The sequence below is a fragment of the Ambystoma mexicanum genome, chromosome 6p, assembly GCF_040938575.1.
Source record: "Ambystoma mexicanum isolate Mex_15411 chromosome 6p, UKY_AmexF1_1, whole genome shotgun sequence".
NCBI lineage: Eukaryota > Metazoa > Chordata > Amphibia > Caudata > Ambystomatidae > Ambystoma > Ambystoma mexicanum.
Window position 1 is genome coordinate 1,544,457,755 of NC_090935.1, and position 22,127 is coordinate 1,544,479,881.

Consider the following 22,127-nt stretch of genomic DNA (forward strand, 5'->3'; position numbering starts at 1 on the left):
CAGGCTCCCCTCGGCCGCCTCTACTCCTCCTCTCATTCCTGACTGTCCGCAATCCAGTAAGATGGAGATCTCCCTCATTGGAACACCAGCTCCCTCCTTTCCTCTCTATCTCTGACCGCCCAATCTGAGACCTCTTCCTGCTCCTACCTGTGAGGCTAAGAACCTTGGGGTCATCTTTGACTCCACCCTCTCCTTCTCTCCTCACATTTCCAACATCTCCAAGAGGTCAAACTATCAACTGTACCTGCTCAGAGGTATTCTTCCTTTCCTCACTTCCACCAGAAGCTCACTGTTTCCAGAGCTCTGGTCCTCTCCAGGCTAACCTACTGCAACAGCTCTTTCTAAATCTTCCTGCCTCTACTCTCCCTCCTCTACAACTTATCCAGAACAGGGCTGCAAAACGTGTCCTTGGTCTCAAGCCCAGGGATCGCACCTCTCCAGCCCTGAACTCTCTTCATTGGCTCTCGGTGGCAGCAAGGATCAAGTTCAAGACCCTCTGCATTGTCCACAAAGCTTTCTGGGGCCTGGGACAACACTACCTCCAACTCCCTCTTCCTAAACATCTCCCTTCTCATGCTCTCCACTCATCCACCTTCAACTCTCTGAGGGTCAGTCGCTTTTCCAAGCAGAGTGTTGGGAGCAGATCTATTTCTTCAGCAGCGGCCTCCCTCTGGAACAGCCTCCCTGCCGCTCTCAAACTTGAGCACACCCACCTCCGGTTCCAGAAGCAACTCAAGACCTTCCTCTTCGCTTTCTCTCTTGCTTGCCCCTGCTGATGACCCGTCTGCTCCACACACTAGTCACCTGGCCACCCTATGAACCTGATCCCAGGTCCCTGCATGTCCAGTTGCACCTCGCACTGCCTCTTGGTCCCCCAGCACATCTGGTCTGTATCTGTAACCTACAGTCCCTTCTCTCTGCACTTATGAGCCACCTGCTGGCTGCACTTTCTGATTAACTGCACTTAGCCACCCTTAGCTGCACTTGTGCTTACCTGCACCTCTCTACCCTCCCCACTCCACCTTGGCACTTCTCTGCTTCCCCTTAACCGCACTTGCGCAATTTGAATCCCACAAGGCCTAGTAAGATCGTTGTTTTGTCCTCCATCTGTTTCCCCCTCCTTGTCTTGTCACACCTAGAAAAACTTGGCAACAGACATGTTATAAATTCCATATCATATCATATAATATATCATATGATAACGCTTTAAAATCTTCAAGGGTCTGGCCAATCCTACTGTAGTCTACACCTCTCCCGTCCGCTCCCAGGCCCTCTGCACAGCGCTGTTTTCTCATTCCACCACTAAAACTCAGGACATCCTGTCTTCATTTTCCTTTTCCACTCCCTCTACCTCTCTCAGCCACCGGCCCCCCACCCATGGCCACCTCCCCCTCTCTTCTTCCTGTTTCTTCCTTCTCTCTCGTGACACCTGACAATGTTTTGAGACAAGTCCGATCTATGAAAATTTAATCTAAACAGGTGCTCCTCTGCTCTTCCAGCACCATCAAGGACCACATTGACACCGTCGCTCCAGCCTTGGCCGAATTCTGCAATCACTGTTTTGCCACTAGATCTTTCCACTATCTCCTCAAACACTCCCTTGTGTACCCTATCCTAAAAAAGCCTTCTGTCAATCCTACCTGTCTGGCAAGCTAACACCCAATTTCTACCACTCCTTCCCTGAGAAAACTCCTGGAAAAGTTGGCCATCTCCCAGCTTACTCTCCACACGAATCTGTCATTGCCTCCACAACCATCAGTCTAGCTTCACAGCAGCCAGAGACAGGGAAACTGCTCTCCTGAGCACCTGTGAGGATCTGCTCTCCTATCTTGACTGTAGCTCTCCTTCTGTCCTCATCCTCCTTGACCTTTCTTCTGTTTTTGACATAGTCAATCACTCCACCCTGATCAATTGACTTTGTGAGAACCTGGGCATCACGGATCAGGCTCTGGCATGGCTGGCATCCTTCCTCTTGGACTGACCTTCCCAGGTCCAACTTGACTCTTTCCTCTCCCCCACCACTCTCTCTACATGTGGTGTCCCCAAGGGCTTTATCCTTTCATCCTGGCTTGTCAATATCTATCTGGCCCCTTTGGCCCACCTGATCTCCACCTTCTCCTCCAAATTTCAGTGTTATTTGGATGACACACAGTTCTCCTTCAGGCTTCCCTCAGCCGTCTCTCCTTCCTTGCACATTCCTGACTGTCTATCGTGATTCAGGGTGGTGCTCCTCCAACAATCTCTGCCTTAATGCCAGTAAGACAGAGATTCTTCTCACTGGGACACTTGCTCCAGCTTTCCTTCTCTCACTCTGGCTGCCCTCCTTGGGCTCTCTACCCTCGCCTTCCTGTGAGGCTAAAAACCTTGGTGTCATCTTCGACTCCACTCCTTCTCTCCTGACATCACATCACAAACCCCTTGTCAAGAAGGCCCAATTCCAGCTGCAACTCCTCAGAGGTATTCTATCCTTTCTCACTTTTCCCAAGAAGCTCACTGTCTCCGGAGCTCTGGTTCTCTCCAGGCCGGACTACTGTAACCGCCTCTTTCTCAATTTGCATGCCTATACTCTGCACCCTCTGCAGCTAATCCAGAACAGGACTGCAAGACTTATCATTGGCCCCAAGCCCAGGGACCATATCTCTCCAGCCTCCAAATCTCCCAACTGGCTCCCAGTGGCTGCAAGGATCAAGTTCAAGACCCTCTGCATCGTCCACAAGGATGTATGTGGCCGGGGCCCGCACTATATCCAACTCTCTCCGCCTAAGTACCTTCCTTCTCGAGCTCTTCACTCCGCTACCTCCAACTCTCTAAGGGTTAGACACTTCTCCAAACAGAGAGTGGGGGGGTAGAGCTCTCTTCTCTGCAAGTGTCTCCGCCTGGAACAGCCTCCCTGCCCCTCTCGGACTTGAGCTGGACCACCTGAAGTTCCGGAAGCAGCTCAAGACCCTCCTTATCTCCTCCGCCTTCTCTCTCTCGCTCCCCTGCTAACCTTCCTGTTTGATGCACTAACTGGTTGTTTGGTACCCTGAGAGTCTCATTGGTGCCAGGCTCCTCTACGACCAGTCGTCCTTGAACTGCCACCTGGCCTACTGCGCACTTATTGGCTGCAATCTGTAACCTCTACAGCCCCCCTGCCGAGTTGCACTTACCCAGAGCCGCGTTCAGCTGGTTGCACTTATCTAGAGCCTTACTGGCCCTGACCACACTTTCCCCTACCCACGTCCTTGCACTTCGCCCACCCTGCACAGCTCGTCACACTTGCACAATCTGAATGTCACAAAGCCTATTGAGATTGTTTGTCTCATCTTCCCTATGTCTTCCCTTCCCTTGTCTTGTCTTGTGGCACCGAGAAACACTTGTGTAGAGGCGCATTATAAATGCAACATTATATCATATCATAGCACAAGAGAGTCTGGAGGGGATGGAAGGTACTGATTTGGGGCATGCACCACGCTAGATGATCTTATTCCCATCTGTGCTATGGTAATAAAGGTTGGGTATGACTACTGAAAGGTTTAGATTCCTATTCCACATGTTAGGTCCCTGGAGTGGGTGAGGGTAAATTTAAGAGAGCAGTTCTGAGAAGTCGAGTTAAATAGGGTAAGCAGTCTTGGTTTCATAATGTATGTATATGTGAAAATATGGATCATCGATAGCTACTATGTGTTTGTTCTCTATTTCAAAATGCTACTATAACTTACATTAAAAAAAGAAGAGGGTATGTCAGTGGGATGTTCTAGCGCCGTGCCATATGTATTCGATTCAGAATGTCTGACCACAACAGTTTAACTTCCTGTAGAACATGTGTCTGCACCCTTTTCTGCGGCACACTGCCAGCGTAATATATTCTTTCTGGTGTCCATAAACCTGACCCAAATGTATTGTTGGGAGTGTCTCTCCTGTTGTGTTATTTTCACCTTTGGCATACCACTGTTCAGTTTATTTAGCAATAAGGAAGTGACTGCATGTTTCACAGCTACAATGAGGGTTGATACAAGCACTATATTTTCAGAACTCTTTACTGCCAGTGCAGCTGCATGTACCCATCTCAGACACGTTGGTAGCCTTGTTACCATGAGGTCTATTAGGGAAGAAAAGCACGCTATCAGGTGTTGTTTGTCCCTCTGTGTTTTGCGTTCACACTGCAGATGTGTAACATTTCCTGACAGTACTGTGTCATTATTGGACTTTTCTTTTCCAGTGTCATCCTGTTCAGTCCAGCCTCTGCCCCTCTTGCAAAGAGAAGCTGCCTGGCACAGCACTAAGGCTGTTTAATAATCTTCAGCTCATGGTATCTCAAAATCTCTTTTGGGTGTCAGCAAATTGATTCTAGTGAAAATTTGGCCATTTCTCTTTTCCAGAAATGTTTGTGATTTTTTTTTTTTAAATAAAAGTTCAGCTTGAGTAGTACCGTACACTAGAAACCCCATCCTACGCTGCCAAATGCTGTTGTTGTGCTGACATTAGTCTGATTGTGCGTTTTCTTGCCATGAATGAAGCCCGCTTGATCTGGGGATAGCAGTGAAGGTGTAATCTTTGCCAACCTCTTGTTTAGGAATTGAATCAAAAGTTTGATGTTTACATTGATAAGTAAGATGCCTCTATAACTCTACACTTTAAGAAGGGTCTCTGCTCTCTTTGTGCATCACATTAAGTGCTAGTGGGAGAAAACAGTTGCTATGCCTGCATTGTATACTGAGCATAAGGTCGGAACTAAGTCACTCATAAAAAGAGAGTAGTAATCAACCGGGAATTGGGACTTTCCCAGATGGCATGTGTTGAGTTACTGTATTACTGCATGTGTCTAGATTCGTTGTCCAGTTTCACTTGATCACATGTCGTTACCTGTGGGGGAGTTATGCAATTCAGGAAATGATCTGGCTGCGCATAGTCCAGTTGCTTGATATCACATAGGTTTGTATAGAACTCATTAAAGATACTTGATATTTCTTTGTTTTTGAGCAGGCATGTTTTTCACTTTTGTCTCAGTATCTTTGTCATGGAAAAACCATGTAATGTTCTGCTTTGTTCCATAAGGAACTTATTTATTGTATACTAGCATCTTATGATATTCTCTTCCTGTTGTCCCTGCATAGTTATAGGAGGATTGCAGTACTCTTAAATCGCTTTCCTGCTGGGTGTCATCATCCCTTCTCTGTTGCTTCTTGAACTAAGACAAATTACTCTACCATGGACTATGGCTTTCGGTGCGAGCTGCACGCAATGTTCCTCTTAGAAGCTTCTTCTATTTCTTTGCTTGAACTGCACAATATCTCTTGAATTTTCAACACAAATCTTATCCTCCAGAAGAGCATTGTCTAGCCTCCATTGGTGAATCAGTTTCTCCTCATCACCAACTGTCAATGTCACATTAATGGGGGCATGAACCAGGATGTGGGTGTTCCATACTTGAGTCAAGAACATTTGTTGAGCCACGACAGGGGGCAAGATGAAGAAGTGCAGAAGCGTATCTGGAGTGCACGACATGCTGGGGGAAATAGAAGTATATTCGTGGCCAGCAGGATGCAGTCTCCAAATATCATGTAAGGACAGTTCTTTCTGGATTTTGCACAGCGAGTTTCTGTCCTCTTTGTTAAAAGTTCACATTTGGGGGACGCTGTTGTGCGCCAACGAAAATGGCCGCCTGAGGTGAAAGCTATTGTGCGCCAACGAAGATGGCCGCCTGAGGTGAAAGCTCCGCAACTTCAGAGATCCTGTAAGTAATACCCTACGTTGAGAGGAGTACCAGCCCGAAATAAAACAGGAACGCTAACGGCACCAGTTAAGGCACAATTGGGCGAAATCTGGAAGCTGGCCACTCATTCTACAGCCCGAGGCAAGCTGTGGCATGGTGAGCCACAGGGGGACTGTCCCGCGCGGTGCGTGCCAAAAATTCCTGCTCTGAGGACAAGACAGCAGCCCGCTACATCCGAACGTTGACAGGGGGGCGAAAGTAATATAAACACACTAGGAACGGCCGGGATGAGGGGTGGCCCACCTCAAGACACCCGGGATCGAGGAGGCAGGGAGAAGCAGCAGGCCTCCCATCAGTAGAGTTGGGAAATATACCCTGATCATCCAGAGACCGGCTGCCTCGCCAGAGTCCTGCACGGTGGGGCACATGAGACGCAACAGCTATGTGGTAGCGGGCACCGGACACTTGCTGGCGGCTCCTCTAGCCACTAACTGCCCGGTCCACAGTGATCGCCGGGACCCTCCCCCCAATACCCGACTCTGATACCGTCCGGGATTGCCTGCACACTGACTCAGCTGCAGATGGTCTGGAGAAGCGTGCCCGCAGCGGTCGAGCGTGAGATTCTGCCTAATACAGCCTACAGAGGGCGGGATGTTTGTTTGTCTGTTACGACCTGGTGAACAGCCAGGTTTTGAGAGGTGTGCCTGCAGCCACACAAACACCCCAGAATGTACGTGCTGACCCCTGTGGACAGAGGGCCCCCTAGCGCGCAAGTAATTGTAGAGACCCGAGGCTTGCAACCCCCGGTGCCAAAGGGCATCCAGGACACCCTTAAGGGAGCCACCGGGATCCGCAACTCCCCTCCGTGACTCCTCTCCACCTTACTCTGGCCCTGGTTGACCCAACCCCCGGAGTCACCCCCATAACTCTGTGCCCTCTGACTAACACCCACGCTAGACCCGAAACAACTGACCCAGGCCGCCCCATGGTACAGGGGAGGCAACAGCACTGGGCCCCGCAGCACACCACAATCAATCACTATCTGGAAGAAGAAGCCTGCTGCGCCCCAAGAACACCAACCAGTACATTTGCCCGGCCACGTGGGCCGCGGCCCATTGTGGAACCTTCACAGTCCTGTTCGCGAAGGCAATTAACACAGAGGCGACAACCTCCATGCTGGGGCTGAGGGGCAAGCAGCGCAAATCCACAATAGCCTGACCCAAAGACAAGGACACACAAAATCAACTGAGCTATACCACGGGAGCAATCACAAGAGAGACGGACAGGACTTGTTGCCCAGGCCCTAATAACCCGGACCCCGCCTGCACCTGCCGCACATATTCTCACCAAACACACTGCAGGAGCCAGAACAGACATTGGCGGCAGGGCACAGTAAACACCCCCCCCCCCGATCCACACAGAGAGAGGCGCACAATTGATAAGGTCATTATAAGAGGGGCCGGGGCAATAAGAAAGGCCCCATGGATGCTTTTACCAGTGCAAACAGCATGGAAACCTCCCAGGAATAGTCCCAACCCGATCCAAGTAACACCCACCAGCACACAGTTCCAAACATGGACCCATACATGAATGCGCTTCACGCTGGGTTTGCTGCGGTAAATGCAAGATTGGACGATATAGGAGGCACCATTGCTTCAATAAGATCAGACATACAAAAAGTGAAAGCTAGAATGTCAGAGGAGCAGGCGAGAGTGAGCACCCTGGAGGATACATCGATCACCCATGGAAAGGCAATTGAAGAAATCCAAAAGAACCTCAAATCAGTACTGGACAAATGCGAGGACCTCGAATCTAGGTCCCGATGTAATAATATAAGAGTGATCGGGGTAGCGGAGAAAACCATGAACATCCCGATGGAACAATACATGGAGGAAGTTCTCCGATCACTGTTTCCCGATACCCAGTTCTCGCAACAATTTTTGGTAGAAACAGCCCACAGATCATTGGCCCCGCCCCCCAAGCCGGGAGCTCTCCCCACCCCCCACAGACGATTATAGCCTACCTCCTTAATAACAGGGATCGTGATCTTATCCTACGCCTGGCACGGGAGACGGGCACTCTGTCTTTCGACTGTAACCGGATACATATATACCTGGACTTCTCTAATGGCGTCCAGGAAGCCAGACGGACATTCGACCAGGTGAAGAAGGCACTCTGCGAGAGGAAAATACCACACGCAATGCTGTTCCCTGACAAATTGCGACTTCAACATGCAGGCAGAGTTCACTTTTTTCGAGACACCCGGAGAAGCAATGAACTACATAGAGCAACACATTCCCGACACCCAGAACAACGGTTGATTGTAAGAACCCAGACAACTCCAGGCACTCACATTTACTGGAAAGCCCAAAAACCATAGTTAAAACCGGCACGTCCACTCAGCGACAAAATAAGGTTGCGATGCACACATAGACGGCAAGTTCCCAAGGACTACGTTTGGCCGCGCACAGCCACCCACTGCATCAGACTGTTAAATCAAGCTGGGGAACTACACTGTCAGACTGTCATGTTAAGTTCCGGGGATACACCATCCTGTTGGAGGGATGGTGAGGGGGGCAGAGGTGTTGGATTAAAAGAGAAAAAGCTGACGACCGGATCAGGATCTACGCGCAATGCATCACAATGAGCAACTTAACAGTCCATCTCATGCGCACTTATGGCAATCACAGGATCAATGGCCAATGTGAAACTCCAATCATGGAATGTTAGAGGGCTCGCAAACCCCATCAAGGCCAGAAAAATACTCGCCTATGCCAACCGACACAGGACGGATATCCTGTACCTGCAATAGACGCACACAACGGCTAGGGTAGTGGAATCCTTTGCCAAAGACTGGGGACCCCTTAGAATCAGCACAGGATACTCCAAACACTCCAGAGGGGTTCTAACAGTTATTCATCGCCGAACTGGCTTCCAACTCACAAAGTCGATAGTGGACACCGAGGGCAGATTTGTGATTATATGGGGCACAATCCAGAACCAAGAAACAATACTAGTGAATACATATGGTCCAAACATGACACCCCAGAGTACTTCCTGCAGGTCATGACACTAATCTCACTTCATGGGGAGGCTAGGATTATATGGGGAGGTGATTTTAAGACGATCCTGGACCCCCACATCGACAGATCAACTAGAAACCCTAGGCCCCACCCTAAAGCAGCCTGGACCATACCACAGGGAATGTCGGAGATACCACTGGCAGACGTGTGAAGAGAACTACCCCCGACATCGAAGGAATATACATGTCATTCTACTGTACATGCATCCAGCTCACAGATAGACTTCTGGCTAATCTCACCGGAACTCGTCCCACAGGTGAGCTACTGCACCATTCACCCACGCACAAACGAAACACTGGAATCAGTAAAACAATACAACGCACATGGCGCATGCCGCTGTCCCTCCTGCGCAACAAGACGATAATAGAACCACTGAGAGCAGAAATTGGTGAATTCTTTGACTTTAACGTGGGCACGGTGGCATCACACGGCATGATCTGGGAGGCATTTAAAGTCTGGATGAGAGGGCATCGCCTATCCAAAACATTGGGCACGCTAAGAACCATCAGGAATGACCTCAACCAGATGGAAAGTACCCTCAGGACATTGGAAAAGGCACATGTACAAGATCCACGCAACAAGACCCTTCAGCCAATGCAAAAGCAACTGGAGAGATTTAGAGCCCTGGTGGAGCGTGAAATAAAATACACTACACAGCCAATCAAAGCCAGGCGGTACAGTGAGGGCAATAAGGCCAGCAAAATTTGATAAAGTCTGAGCATGGCTTTAAGCCAATCACGTCCATTAGAGGTCTGGACGGATCTGTCCACACCAAGCCGGATGAAGTCAACAAAATCTTCTTAGACTTCTACTCCGATCTATACAAGAATACAGACCAAGTAACACCTCAAGCCCTGGAGCTATTCCACTACCAACGCTAGAGTAGAAAGACAGGGACACACTGGATTCTCCCGTCACAGTCGAAGAGATTGGCCAGGCAATCAGAGATCTGTCAGCAGGCAAGGCCCCTGGCCCAGATGGACTCCCAACTGACTTCTACAAACATTACTCAACCGAGTTGGTCCCCAGACTGCTATGGGTATGGGAAGAATTCCTATCACACAGCACACTCCCGGAATACATGAGAGAAGCTACTAGAACAGTTCTCCTCAAAACAAATATGCCCCTGCAATACCCCAAATCGTATCGCTCCTCACTAATTAACATAGACACCAAAATTGATGCCATGGTCATAGCCAATAAGCTCCTCCCCCATATGAACAAATTGATACACCCGGACGAATCCGGATTCATACCCACTAGATCCACATCCTTAAACCTACGGAGACTCTTCACGATCATAGCCCAACTAGACCCAGGAACGGAGGCTGTGGCAGTCACGCTTGATGCTGAAAAAGCGTTTGTCCTGGTGCTAAATGTACACTATACTAAAGAGGGTGGGGTTTGGCCTGTTATTTCAAAGATGTATTTGATTATTATATAAAGATCCTAAAGCTAGTATCAAGACTAATCATACCCTATCCCCAGCCTTCACCCTATAGAGAGGAACACGGCAGGGTTGTCTCCTATCTCCCCTAATCTTTGCCCTTCAGATCAAAGGAGCCACTCAGCTAATTTCACTCTATGCAGATGACACCTTATTATACCTTTCGGACCCAAAGACCAACCTAGCACTGATCATGCAAGACATTACAGAGTTTGCTAGATTTTCTGGCTATAAAATAAACCAATCTAAATCAGAGATGATCCCACTGACACCGAGCGCCAAAAGATCGATGGCCATGAGACAATTCTGGTGGTCACCAAACTCAGCCCGATATCTTGGTATAATTATAGCTACGGACAGGGATGCGCTCTATAATATCAACTAAGGCCACCTTATTTCACAGCTCGAGACCAAACTGACATTGTGGAACAAACTCCCCATTTCTTTGTATGGTCGCATCCCCCTACTCAAGATGGTAGTGGTCCCCAAGCTACTCTACCTCTTTAGTAATATACCTTTATGGCCTGGCAAAACGCTCTTCATGAAACTGCAACAAATGGCCTCTAACTTCGTATGGGGTGGGGGTACGGTCAGGCAAAGCTGGGCCAAGTTCTGTGAGAAAGTGGGGACTGGATGCACCAGACTTTACCTCATACTACTACGCAGCACAAGCCCACTATGCCAAATATTGGTCTCAGGACACGGAAGCATACGCCCACATACAAGTAGAGAGACAAGCAGTTGCCCCTATTGATTTACACTCTATGGTGTTTGCCTTGAAACATGGAAACCAGGGAAAGATTGATCCGACATCCTGCACCGCATGGGCATGGGCGGCGCTATACCATAGAGTGGGATGCACACACCCCTAATGGGAAATTTTCCCAATCGAAAACTACCCAGGCATCACCCCCAGAGATAACACCGCGATGCAATGGAAATGGGACCCAGGCAAAGTCCTGAAGCTAGGGCACCTGTTCCCAGATGGGAAATTCCTAGATATAGATACGGCACAAAGAAGATTTGGGCAGGGACTCACGATAACCCTACAATACCAAAGTCTGAAGGCAGCACTGAGACATAAATGGCCATCGTTCACCACAGAGCCGCCACCCCACCCATTCATACTAGAAATGATGGATCAGGACGGGTTCAAAGGCACCATCTCGAAGATATATAATATGGTCCAATCTCACACCCCCCTCGCAGAATACAATGAAATCTAAATGGGAAAGGGATTTGGGAATGGCAATTGACGACACGCAATGGGGCAGATACTACCAATTCAGCAAATCAGTGTTGCTAAATGGCAACTTAAGGCTCATCCAGTACAACATTTTAAACCACCTACATATCACCCCCGGGAAGATCACCAAGTTTGACAAAACCACACAACCCCTGTGCCCCAAATGCCTACTTCCCAAGGCTTACTCCTTCCATATGTATTGGGAGTGCCCGCCCACTAGATGATTTGGGGAGGAAGTTGCCACACATCTAAGTGCTATCCTAGAGATTCACATACCTGCTAAACCTCTGAAATACCTCCTGGGAGATATTGGCAAGGTCGCCGTCAAGACACAAAGGCTTTTTTCGGTGGCGACTGCAGTGGCCAAACGCAGTATCCTTCGACACTGGAAGGCGAAAGATGCCCCCACAATTCATCCATGGTTCAGAGACCTGCTTGACACATACGAATGCGAGGACAGCTACGCTAGAAGAACCGCACTGGCGTGTCACCCTAAAAATATCTGGGCTACTCTGAGGCGATACTTGAACCCTAACAATGTAGACCCGGAAGCAGGGGAGGGGCCAGTGATCCCTATGTCAGATCCGTAGCTCCTTTCCGTCACTTATGATAATGACTCACTGTACCATTATGTGTGTTGATGTGTACAATTTATGTGATGCAGTTAATGTACTTTGCATGTCAGCGGAATAAAGTTTAAAACAAAAAAAAGTTCACATTTGGGAGTTAGTGTCCAAAAGGATGTCCTATGCCAGATTAAATTGTGCACTGGCAACAGGATGTTTAAGAGATCATCAATGAAGTCTGCAAGATGGATATTTGGCATGCAGATGATCACCTAAAGTGTACATTCTTGGTCAATGATGACTGTGTTTACTGCATAGTTTAAATTTGAATGTAGGAATGTTGTGAGGCCACAGGAAGATGCATTATTAATCTTATGTAACATCGACATCTGCGTAAAGAAATTGCTTTTCTTGGCTGCATTTGTTGATTTTAGAACGCAAAGGATCTTTTCCCTTGTGATCAGATTTGAGATGCTGTGGACATTCCATGCTGAAAGTGAATGTTGCATTAATTTTACAAACTTTCCACTGCAACGTTTCTTGTAAACTATTCGAGGGGGTTACACTATGGTAGGGAGATGAAGGGAATAAAGCTATCTCCCACCATCTAAAACATTAATAATGAAGCCTGCGCTATGTGGAAGATACAGATTCTAATTGCTTGTTAGTTTGATAGTTATATTAATAACCATTTTCCAATTTGAAAACCAATGCTTCCCCCAGCATACCGAAAAAGACTACTGTCTGCTGTCCCAAAAGAATCTAAACCAGTGTCAGCTGAATCTCAGCCCTATGGTCGTAGGCCCAAGCTCTTCGCAGCGGTCCCTGTATACCTTGGACTGGGCCATACAACGATCTTATGGTTGGTGCTTCACACATTCTAAACTGAGCCCAACCCCATCCCTTGAACTCATCTATTGACAAGAGATGAAACCTGGGGGATCAATGACATCAATGGTTGCTCACCATCTGGCATGGTGAGGCTCTTGTGTATATTATTAATTGGTTATCTACAACACACCTCTAGACAAAAACAATATTGCACAAACAAAGTCTCACTGGGACCTCAGTCAAGAAGTCAAAAAATCAAAAAGGTCAATGGATCTCAATGTATTGTTGATATATTAGAAACAATGATGGAACCAAGGTACAAATTACAGCTTAACGAGAAAGTAAATCCACTATAATTTCATAGCTCATATGTATTCTACCTCTTTAAATAAAAAATATAAACATATGTGTTCAGCCTCAATGCATTGTTTATATATTAGAAACACTGGTGAAACCAAAGTAGCAATTGCAGAATAAAGTTACATGTATTCTGCCTTTTTAAATTAAAAAAGTATATGTGTTCCGTCTACACGTGTTTCGAGCATGAGCTCTTCCTCAGGGCTGGCTCTGTGATGTACATTATGCAAAACACAAATATATCCTCTTGTGAGTGCATAAAGAACAATTAAAACAACAAATGTACAATAACAAGAGACAGAGAAAAAGCTAAACAAAAAAGTAAAATTCATGGTAAAATATATACATGTAATATCAATGGTGTTATTCAATTATATTATTAATTGCACAATCAGACTTTTTTAGAGGGAATTCAACACAGGTTTGTTACATTGCAGATCTCAGCAGTATAATTGGCCATGTTAATTGTATTCACTCCTTGTGCAGAAAGCAAGCCTCAACCACAACATCACGGTCATACCGCCTCTATGACGTAAAGTAGCCATAGCAGCGCAAGTATTCATTTCCTTTGACACTTGTGCTTCCCATTTAGAGCAAAGGAGGATCTGTTTGATGTAAAACAGCAGATAGATGGTACCATTTAGAGTGTCGCCATCCTTGGGGCTTTTAGGCATGTCTGGTGTGTCTATTAGATAATACAGCCCTACGGATCAGAATGCATATCTGCATGTGGAAGATGTTTTTGATTGTACTGGGGGAAGAGGATTGGGGCCAGCTTGTGTCACGGAGGGTAATTTACCTGATGAAACAAGAATGCCTTGTTCCTCTTTTTTCTGAAGTTCACAATGGCATGTCCTTTAATGACCTATCGCTGAGAAATGTGTTGCCAGCACACACATGAGTGCAAAGAGCCTGATAGGGGCATGGTCTGAAAATGAATGTATGCAAGGCGGTTGTCCATCAAATAATTTTCAGTGGTACACAGCCCCATTGAAATTCCCCCAAAACTGAGGATTGTGGCAGGGCCTGTTCACAGGCCCTGTCTGGGGTGGAAGGGAGCCTGACTCCCAACACCTATGTCAGTGTTCAGGGATCGTGGGTGGGCCCTGTCCAAGCCCTTCCTTGCCTGCCCACCGCAACAGACCCAGCCGCTGGGGGAGACGCCCGAGCGAGGAGACATGGGCTATGCTGTGGCTTGATGCAACCCAAGTAGAGTGATGCCAGGCCGGGAGGCGAAAGGGAGATGGCGGCACTGGCACAGGGAAAACACCATTAGCACTAAGAAGAACAACAGACAGTAGGTGTTATCTTGCCTTAGAACTAACCAGGTTAAGGACGCCTCGGTTAGGGTGCTGGGAACCCAAAGGGAGTCCATGTTTGGAGAGGCACGGTCCTAGAACCAAATTCTCCAAGACCCTCACTTTACAGATACTATCTCCCCACCAATCTGTCTGTAGTAAGCAAACAAACATGCTTGGAAGGACTTTAGGAGTCACTGTGGTCTTTTGCAGGGACGCCCCATCATAGTATCGAAAAACAGCACATCCTCTCACCAATTTTTAGATCCTGATTTTTTAGAACATCTGAACACAGTTTTTTTTCTTACACCTAGAGCTGAAACACCATAGTGAACTGTGGGTCTGATTCACAAAGATTTACGCTAGAGCAAGTGAAGTGGTGCCCGTGAGCATTTCAGAATTGCACCTGTGGCCTAATCCCCGAGTTACAGAGCCATGCATTCCTCTTCTTTCTCCCTGGATCAGCTTCTACATACACATTGCTTTCCTGTTTAATCATCACCTGGAATGTAATGTCAAATACCTATAACTGTGATCCTCCCCTTCCCTCCATTCTTCCTCTATTACTCTTCTGTCCCTGCGGCTCCCCCTCACCTCCTTCTCTCATGGCATGAAGAAGTCAATCTGTGTGAGCAGCTTACAAATCACTAATACATATAAATACATATAGAGAAAGTTAATTATTCTCTAAATTCAAACATGAAGGCAATAAGAAAAAAAAGTTCAGTTCTTACAGTAAGTGGTGTTATCACTAATCGTGGGCATGCTCCCAAGTACTCGTAGGCATAGGTGTACTGCGATAGGGCCATACGTGCAACACAGTTATCCAGGTCTAGATCCCAGTAATAGCGTAGCTGTCTCTGCCAATCAAAACTGTCAATGCTGTCCACCTAAATAAACAAAAGGCATAGAGAAATCATGTTTTCACATATCTGCTCAGTAAAAACATGTTTTGCTTAAAAGAAAACCTTTTAAAAGTAAAATATATGACTAGTAAACAAAACTATAACCTTCATAGTGATTCAGGTACTCTTGGTCAGTGGCTCTAACTCCTTGCCATCTTGTTAGGAAGCCTCCTTCTCTAGCATGCCAGGTTGGAAAACTACGCAAAAGTTGCTTTCTGTACAATGCAGCAAAGGAATTTGGAATTTAGAATCCTGGGTACAGAAATCCTCCATTAAGCACCCAGGCACCACACTCCCTATATATGCAGTGTGACAAATTATTATGTCATAACTCCTCCCCAAAGGGGAGTCTCTTCCCATGAGGCCAGGGAGGTGAGGCCACTACCCGATAGTCCCCCTGGGGGGTAGTATTCAGTGCGAGGATTTCATGGCAAAGCACCCCCTCTGGGAGCAGGGACGACTAACCAGGGAGAACATGGTATACACCACTACAATCCCCCTCACCTACCCCACCTTGCCTTGTCATATCATGTACACGTGTCATGTAACCAAAATCATAAGTACTGGAACAAGGCAGAATCTAGTCAACCCAAGGGAGAAGTATAGTACAAATACTGAGACAAGGAAGAGTCTAGTCTGCCAAAGGGAGGAATATAGGACAGGTACTGAAAGGAAGTGAACATTCTAGTGGTTCCTGAATTCCTATTGGTCAAGTCACATTTAAAACAGAAGTGGGAAAACAGGAAAAGGAGAGCAGCCCTCCTGAGAGGAACTGCAAGCGTGGGGAGTGCTTGGGCTGCCGCCAAATCGAAGGACTTGCAGACAACTTTACCGAACAGGCAGAGGTGTCCTTGAATGACCCAGAATGAAAGGACCATCTGGCCAAGCAGAATAGCAGAGGTCCGGAAGGGAGAAACCCGGGAACTGTGCGGGCAGGTGAAGATGCACATGCTGTTGGCCAGCAAACACAGCAGAGCCGCTGCAGTATCCAAAAAGGCAAGGGAAGCTCAAAGAAGCCCGAAAGGGAACACAGGCCCCCCCCAAGACCAAACGGAGAGCATCAGCAAGCCCCAGACAGTTTCCAGGGTTGCAGGGATGCTTAGTGGGGCTAAGAAAAAGGGGTGAAAGCAACAAATCTCTGTTCTGGGACCAACACCCACGAGAAGGAAAATGTGTCAGTCATCTTCATAGTCGCAGTACCTTGCAGGTTAGTGAACCAGGTCTGCCACACTATCAGCAGAGAATCATAGAGGAATGGGACCCACACCCACAAGACTGGGAGTTAACTCTATAGGCCTCATTATAAGTCTGCCGGTCTGGAAATAAGGGTGCCTGGAAGCAACGTACCAGCACCTTTTCTGGACCAGCAGACTACAACTCTGCTATCCTGTGCCTGTGCGGCCGGCAGGTCTGACCTGCTGGGTGCAACGGCCTCAGAAAGCAGAGTTGACACAGAAGCATCGGCACCATCCCCATTCTCGTGGATTCCTATGGGTCGCCACAGGAATGGGGACTAACATTTTCCGCTGCTTGATATCCCGGACCGCCGGGACTTGTAATGTCCTGGTGGCAACGGGATATCAGGTGGCGAAAACAGTGTTTCAGTCTGATGGCAACACGCCGGCCTTATGATGAGGCCCTATGTTGGGGAGAAGAGTACACAATCATAGAAAGAGGCCAGGGGAAGGGACTCATTCCCCATGGCATTGGGAGTGATGGCAAGCCTGAGAAACGGCCTGGGGAACTGAGACATTCCCCGGGGTGTTGTGAACTGTGAAGTAAACCTGAGAGAAGGCCAGTGGAAGGTACCCATTTCCCCTGGTGTTGTTTACTGTAAAGACCACCATGAGTAATGAAAAGATGGTTTGACAGGTGAAAAGTGTGTGCCCTATCTAAATAATACTTTAAAGTTCTTGTCACATCGAAATTGTTCAGAACGCCTGTTGATGGCTAATTATGTAGGTTAGGCTGGAAAACAAGTAAGTAAATCTCCAAAATCAAAAGGAATTCAGACAAAACTTTAGGAATGAAGGATTGAAATGTACTCAGAACCACTTTATCTGCATGAAAAGACATATGGTTCCTTACAAAAGAAAACCTGCAACACGCTCACTGGTCTGGCAGAAGCATGGGAAACTGTTGGGTGTCCTGACCCACGTTTAAGCTATCATGCTACAACATTTGGTGCTGTGGGCTTAGAAAAGTCAAGATGGCGGAAAACCCACATGTGCGCCGAAATTCAGGAAACCTGCGCAGTTTGTGCGCCCACCAAAATGGTTGCCTCACTTGCCACCCACCAGTGCGAGAATGAAAGGCCGGGTTGCCATGAGGGAAATGGGTTGCCAAAGGAAAAACAGTAGCGCCGGTTAGCTTCAAAGCGCTTTAAAACCACCATTGGACTACCCGCACAGTAGTCTGAAACCATTGGGAATGGCAATGCTGATTGCCAAATGCAACTTAGAATTGTGGGGAATTCATTTGTTAAATCCCAAAAATGGGTGCAGTACCAGTACTCACCACTATCCAAAAGCCGCCGTTTTAAAACCACCCTGTGTTTCTCTGAAGGCAGGCTCAAAATGCCTATTTTCAAACATTACAATATGTGCAAAATATTCACTGAACACCAGCAGACATTTGGCAGAATGGAGTTTTGTGTGCCTACAAAATCTGGGAAATGAAGAGCCCAGAACAATGCTTATAACAAAACTGGCTGAGCTATGGAGTCAGCAGTTTAAGTTGCACTGGATTTAAAGACACTAAAATCGAAAATGTTTAGATTAAATGAGTGACCTATGTTTGGTGTCACATGCCTTTGTAACTGTTGAAATGTCATAGTTTTGCACTTAGAATCAGCATTCTAGCTGCATATGTAAAATTGCAAGTTAATTTAAAAAAGCAACAAAAACATGACAGTTAGCTGAAAGTCTGGCTTAAGGAACTTGATTTTGCTTGACAGCTACCCCCAACAGGAGTGAAACTTGAACAAATGCATTCCCAGGCTTAGCTGCCTTCTGATGCCCACACAAAAGGATATACCATCTATCTGATAATTGAATTACATGTGCTCTGCAGGAGAGTGAACAATGCAACTCCCTTCACCCAGGCAGAGGGTTTATTGAGAGGATCATAAATGGCTTCCTCTTGAACATTGAGCCTTTCAGGACCCAAGCAAATCTTATATTGCAGGGGTCGTAAAAGTGGCTTACTCTTGGCAGAAACTGGGAGGGGGAGAAACTGGAGACAGAAGCTGGCTTGGCAGAACTGGATAAACCAGTATTTCTACCTTGTGCTGAGAGGAAACCACACCCCTTTGGAGCCAGAACATAACTTTAAAAAGATGGATCATTCATAGAGCGGACATGTGAAAATGTTATAAATGATACCATAATTCTTGTGATTTTTCTGCCCACAGTTTAAGAGGTTTTTAGAACCGGTGGTATGTTCAGGGGGGTGTCAGCGGAAAAGTGGATATTACTCTAAATGTATGCATGTTAAAAATCTGAAACTTCATCAGTTAATGTCCATACTCCCTGCGCACATGTATGTAATGTTGGGTCAATGTCAGAAATTGAAAAATCAGTTAAAAAGTCAATTATCTGCCATTTCTGAATGCAAGCTCTTAGAAACAGCAGATTTGGACAGAGACATGGCTAAATTCAGCCACACCATGTATATGTAATTTCAAGCAACTGTGTAACTGTGAAATATGTCTTTTGTTATCAAATATAGAATGTGTGCAATCTGACAGAGGAGTGTCCTATCTGCAAGCCATAAAATGACATCACTCTGACACAACTTAGCTTCGCCAATCAAGTGAGGAATGGAAATTTGACCAATGACAAGTGAGAGGGGCAAGTTTAGTTATGACCAACATACCCACCCACTCTCAAAACACATAAAAGCAGACAGACAGGACAGATAGGGACCTTCAATTCCATTTGCTGCAACGCGCTCTGCCGGACCATACAACATCCAGAGATCCAGACTTCAAATTCATCAACCTCCAGAAAGCCAAACTAGAGACTTCAATCTATCCAGAACTAAGAGACCAGACCAGAGAGCGAGCAGTTCCAGAGACCAGACGCTGTGCCCAGAGAGAGACCAGAGCCCAGTCTAAAACCCTGACCAGATCCGTGATGAGGCCCATTTAATTCAAGAATATAGTGTGAGTACCCAGAAGAACTGTGTAGAACCAATCTCTTAGTTTAAATTCATCTAATTCAATCTATTTAACCTAAGTAGAACTGCCTGATAGCTCCAAATCTGTCACCTGTCATTCTAGCTGCAAAATATGTCACTTGTCATTTTGAGCTTTTAAAATTTCAAATCTGAAAAATGACCTTCACAAAATCGCTCATATCTCCGCAACCGTTTGTCTTAGAGACTTGCAGTAACTTTCATTTGGAAGCTGAGATCCTAGGCTTTCCTAGGACCCCAAAACGATAGAGATAGTCCTTGTGGTTCCTCTGTAATAGCGCTCGGCGCATCCGCGAATTTTGCCGCGATTTGCAAATTTCTTCACGTGTAAAAAGACAGCAGTTTTGCTTTTCCTTGCCAAAAACTTCGTTTACCTGCTAGTTACTACTAAAGCATTGTTAAGGTGATCCTGAATTCATAGAGAGTAGCTATCACTCACCCTGAACCTCTGAAAGGGAATTAAAAGCATTTTAGCATATTTTTCAATTCATTGCCAGCACATATAAAGCATTTTGCCTGTGTTTTCAAAACTCCTATCTGTTTTCTGTAGTGTAAGCTTGCTGGGGTGAACTGAATTACAGTTGATTGCATTTCTGAGAACTGTGTGCTTCCTTCCATTTCCTTGCATTGCATCAAGGGGGGGAGGGGATTGCCAGAGAAAAGTGATTACATTGTTTTGTTGAAATCATAGTGAGTATTTTCTATACTGCATTTCATTCATTCAACATTCCATCCATTTGAACTCTATAAAGCATTCTCTATCACATTATTCTTCTTTTGTTCCTATTTACCAGTGTGCTATCTCATCCATTTCATGTCAACTCATTAGTGATTATAAAGAAGTGTGCTAGTGCCAGATTCTCCGTTGTTAATCATTATCATATCAGATTAAGTGTGATATTCAATTATTAATTTATTATAAAGTGTGATATATATATATTTTAAATTATCAAATAAACCTTTTAACTTGCAAAACAGAACTACTTCTTGGCTCAGTGGGGTCAGGAGGGTTCCAAGAGAGGGGTGTTATATAGGGGTAGTCATCCAGAACGCATGAACTGGACATAAAGATATATCAATAAGGGTTTTCATTCAGTATTATAGACTAGGCGTTGACTTAGCTGTAGTGTTGAATTGAATCCTCTTACAAAGTGGGGGCTCGTATCCGGGATTCTGGGTTAGAATACCACTTGTGCAGATTAATACAGTGTGCCAGCTGACCAGATACACATATCCGGTCTGATCACCACGCTGTGTTACGCTGTAAAGCATTCCTCAAAAGGGACACTCCAAGAAAAGTTCTGTTCTGCAAAAATAAAATACTAACTTCTGTAAGTCAGGACAGAGACCAATCTCTAGAATGACGACCTTGGTAGATATGAAAATAGCCAGAGAGCACCTCTTGCATAAGCTATTTGTGAGAGGTGAATGGACCGAACAGGGCCAGGATGCCTGGTTGCAGGCCATCACGCGACAGGTCACTGAAACAGGGTCAGACCTATGGAGAGATCAGGGTCCATTACATGTGGCCCTGAGTGAACTATATATGGCTCCTAAGGCCAAAGATGAACACGACAAGATTGTTAGGATAGCGGCATACCTGTACCTATATATGGGAGACATGCAGGATAGATGTGCTGAAAGCCAAAATCTGGCAAATAGGCAACAGATGGCGTTAGAGAAGGTCCAATCTGACCTGGTCTCTTCTGAGCAGAGGCTGCAGAGGAGCCAGGAGTCAGAAGATGATAGTAGGCAGCACATCATTAAAATAAAGAAGGATATGGATGTGCTGCAACAGGAAAAGGTAGAACAGGATACCAGATTTCTGGCCTTGCAGAAGGAATACCAAGAAGGTTTGGACTCCCTACTGCAAAACCAGAAAAAGCTGGAGCAACAACTGGACTTCAACAGGGTATGTGCTGAGCAGGTAGTCACCCTGCAAGGCCACCTAGATAGAGTGAAGGCAGAGAGCAACAAACTAATTCTGAAAGACCTGGATACCCAGGCAGAGTTTGATCAGGAGCGCCAGAATGCTGGTGCCTTCCAAAGGCAAAGGGACGACCTGGCGGCACAGATGCAGGCTCTTAGTCAGGAAAGGGATACCTTAGGCCTGGAAGTCTGCCATTTAAAAAGAAAAATGGAAGAAAATCACCTGGCCCACCAGGGACTGGGTGACCTCCAAAAAGAACACCAGAACTTGCTAGAGCACACCAGGAGGGTGGAGGATGCTCTAGCAAGAAAGGAGCAGGCCAATAGGGACACAGCTCAGGAGTTAACCCTCCTGCAGCAAAGACTGGCCCAGTTCTCCAGGACCAACCAGGAAGCACAGAGGGAAAATGAGGCTCTCTGCCAGCACAATGAGAGGCTCCAGCAACAGGTAGCGATGCAGGAGAAACTGATAGAGTCGAGTAAGGCCTTAACAGAGGAACTGAAAGCACAAATGCAGGCTCTTGCATTGCAACAGGGAGCAGGGGCAGATAGAGATGAGGTCCGCTGGGAAAG

At 46.6% G+C, this 22,127-nt stretch overlaps 1 protein-coding gene across 1 annotated transcript in view; it reads right to left on the reverse strand.

Moving 5' to 3' along the window:
• Nucleotides 1-22,127, reverse strand: part of DNAH6 (dynein axonemal heavy chain 6) — a 3,423,448-nt gene that overhangs the window by 1,470,126 nt on the left and 1,931,195 nt on the right. The window contains exon 28 of the mRNA XM_069626424.1: nt 15,258-15,413. Within this exon, the coding sequence (XP_069482525.1) occupies nt 15,258-15,413 (156 nt within the window). The remainder of the gene's footprint in view (nt 1-15,257; nt 15,414-22,127) is intronic.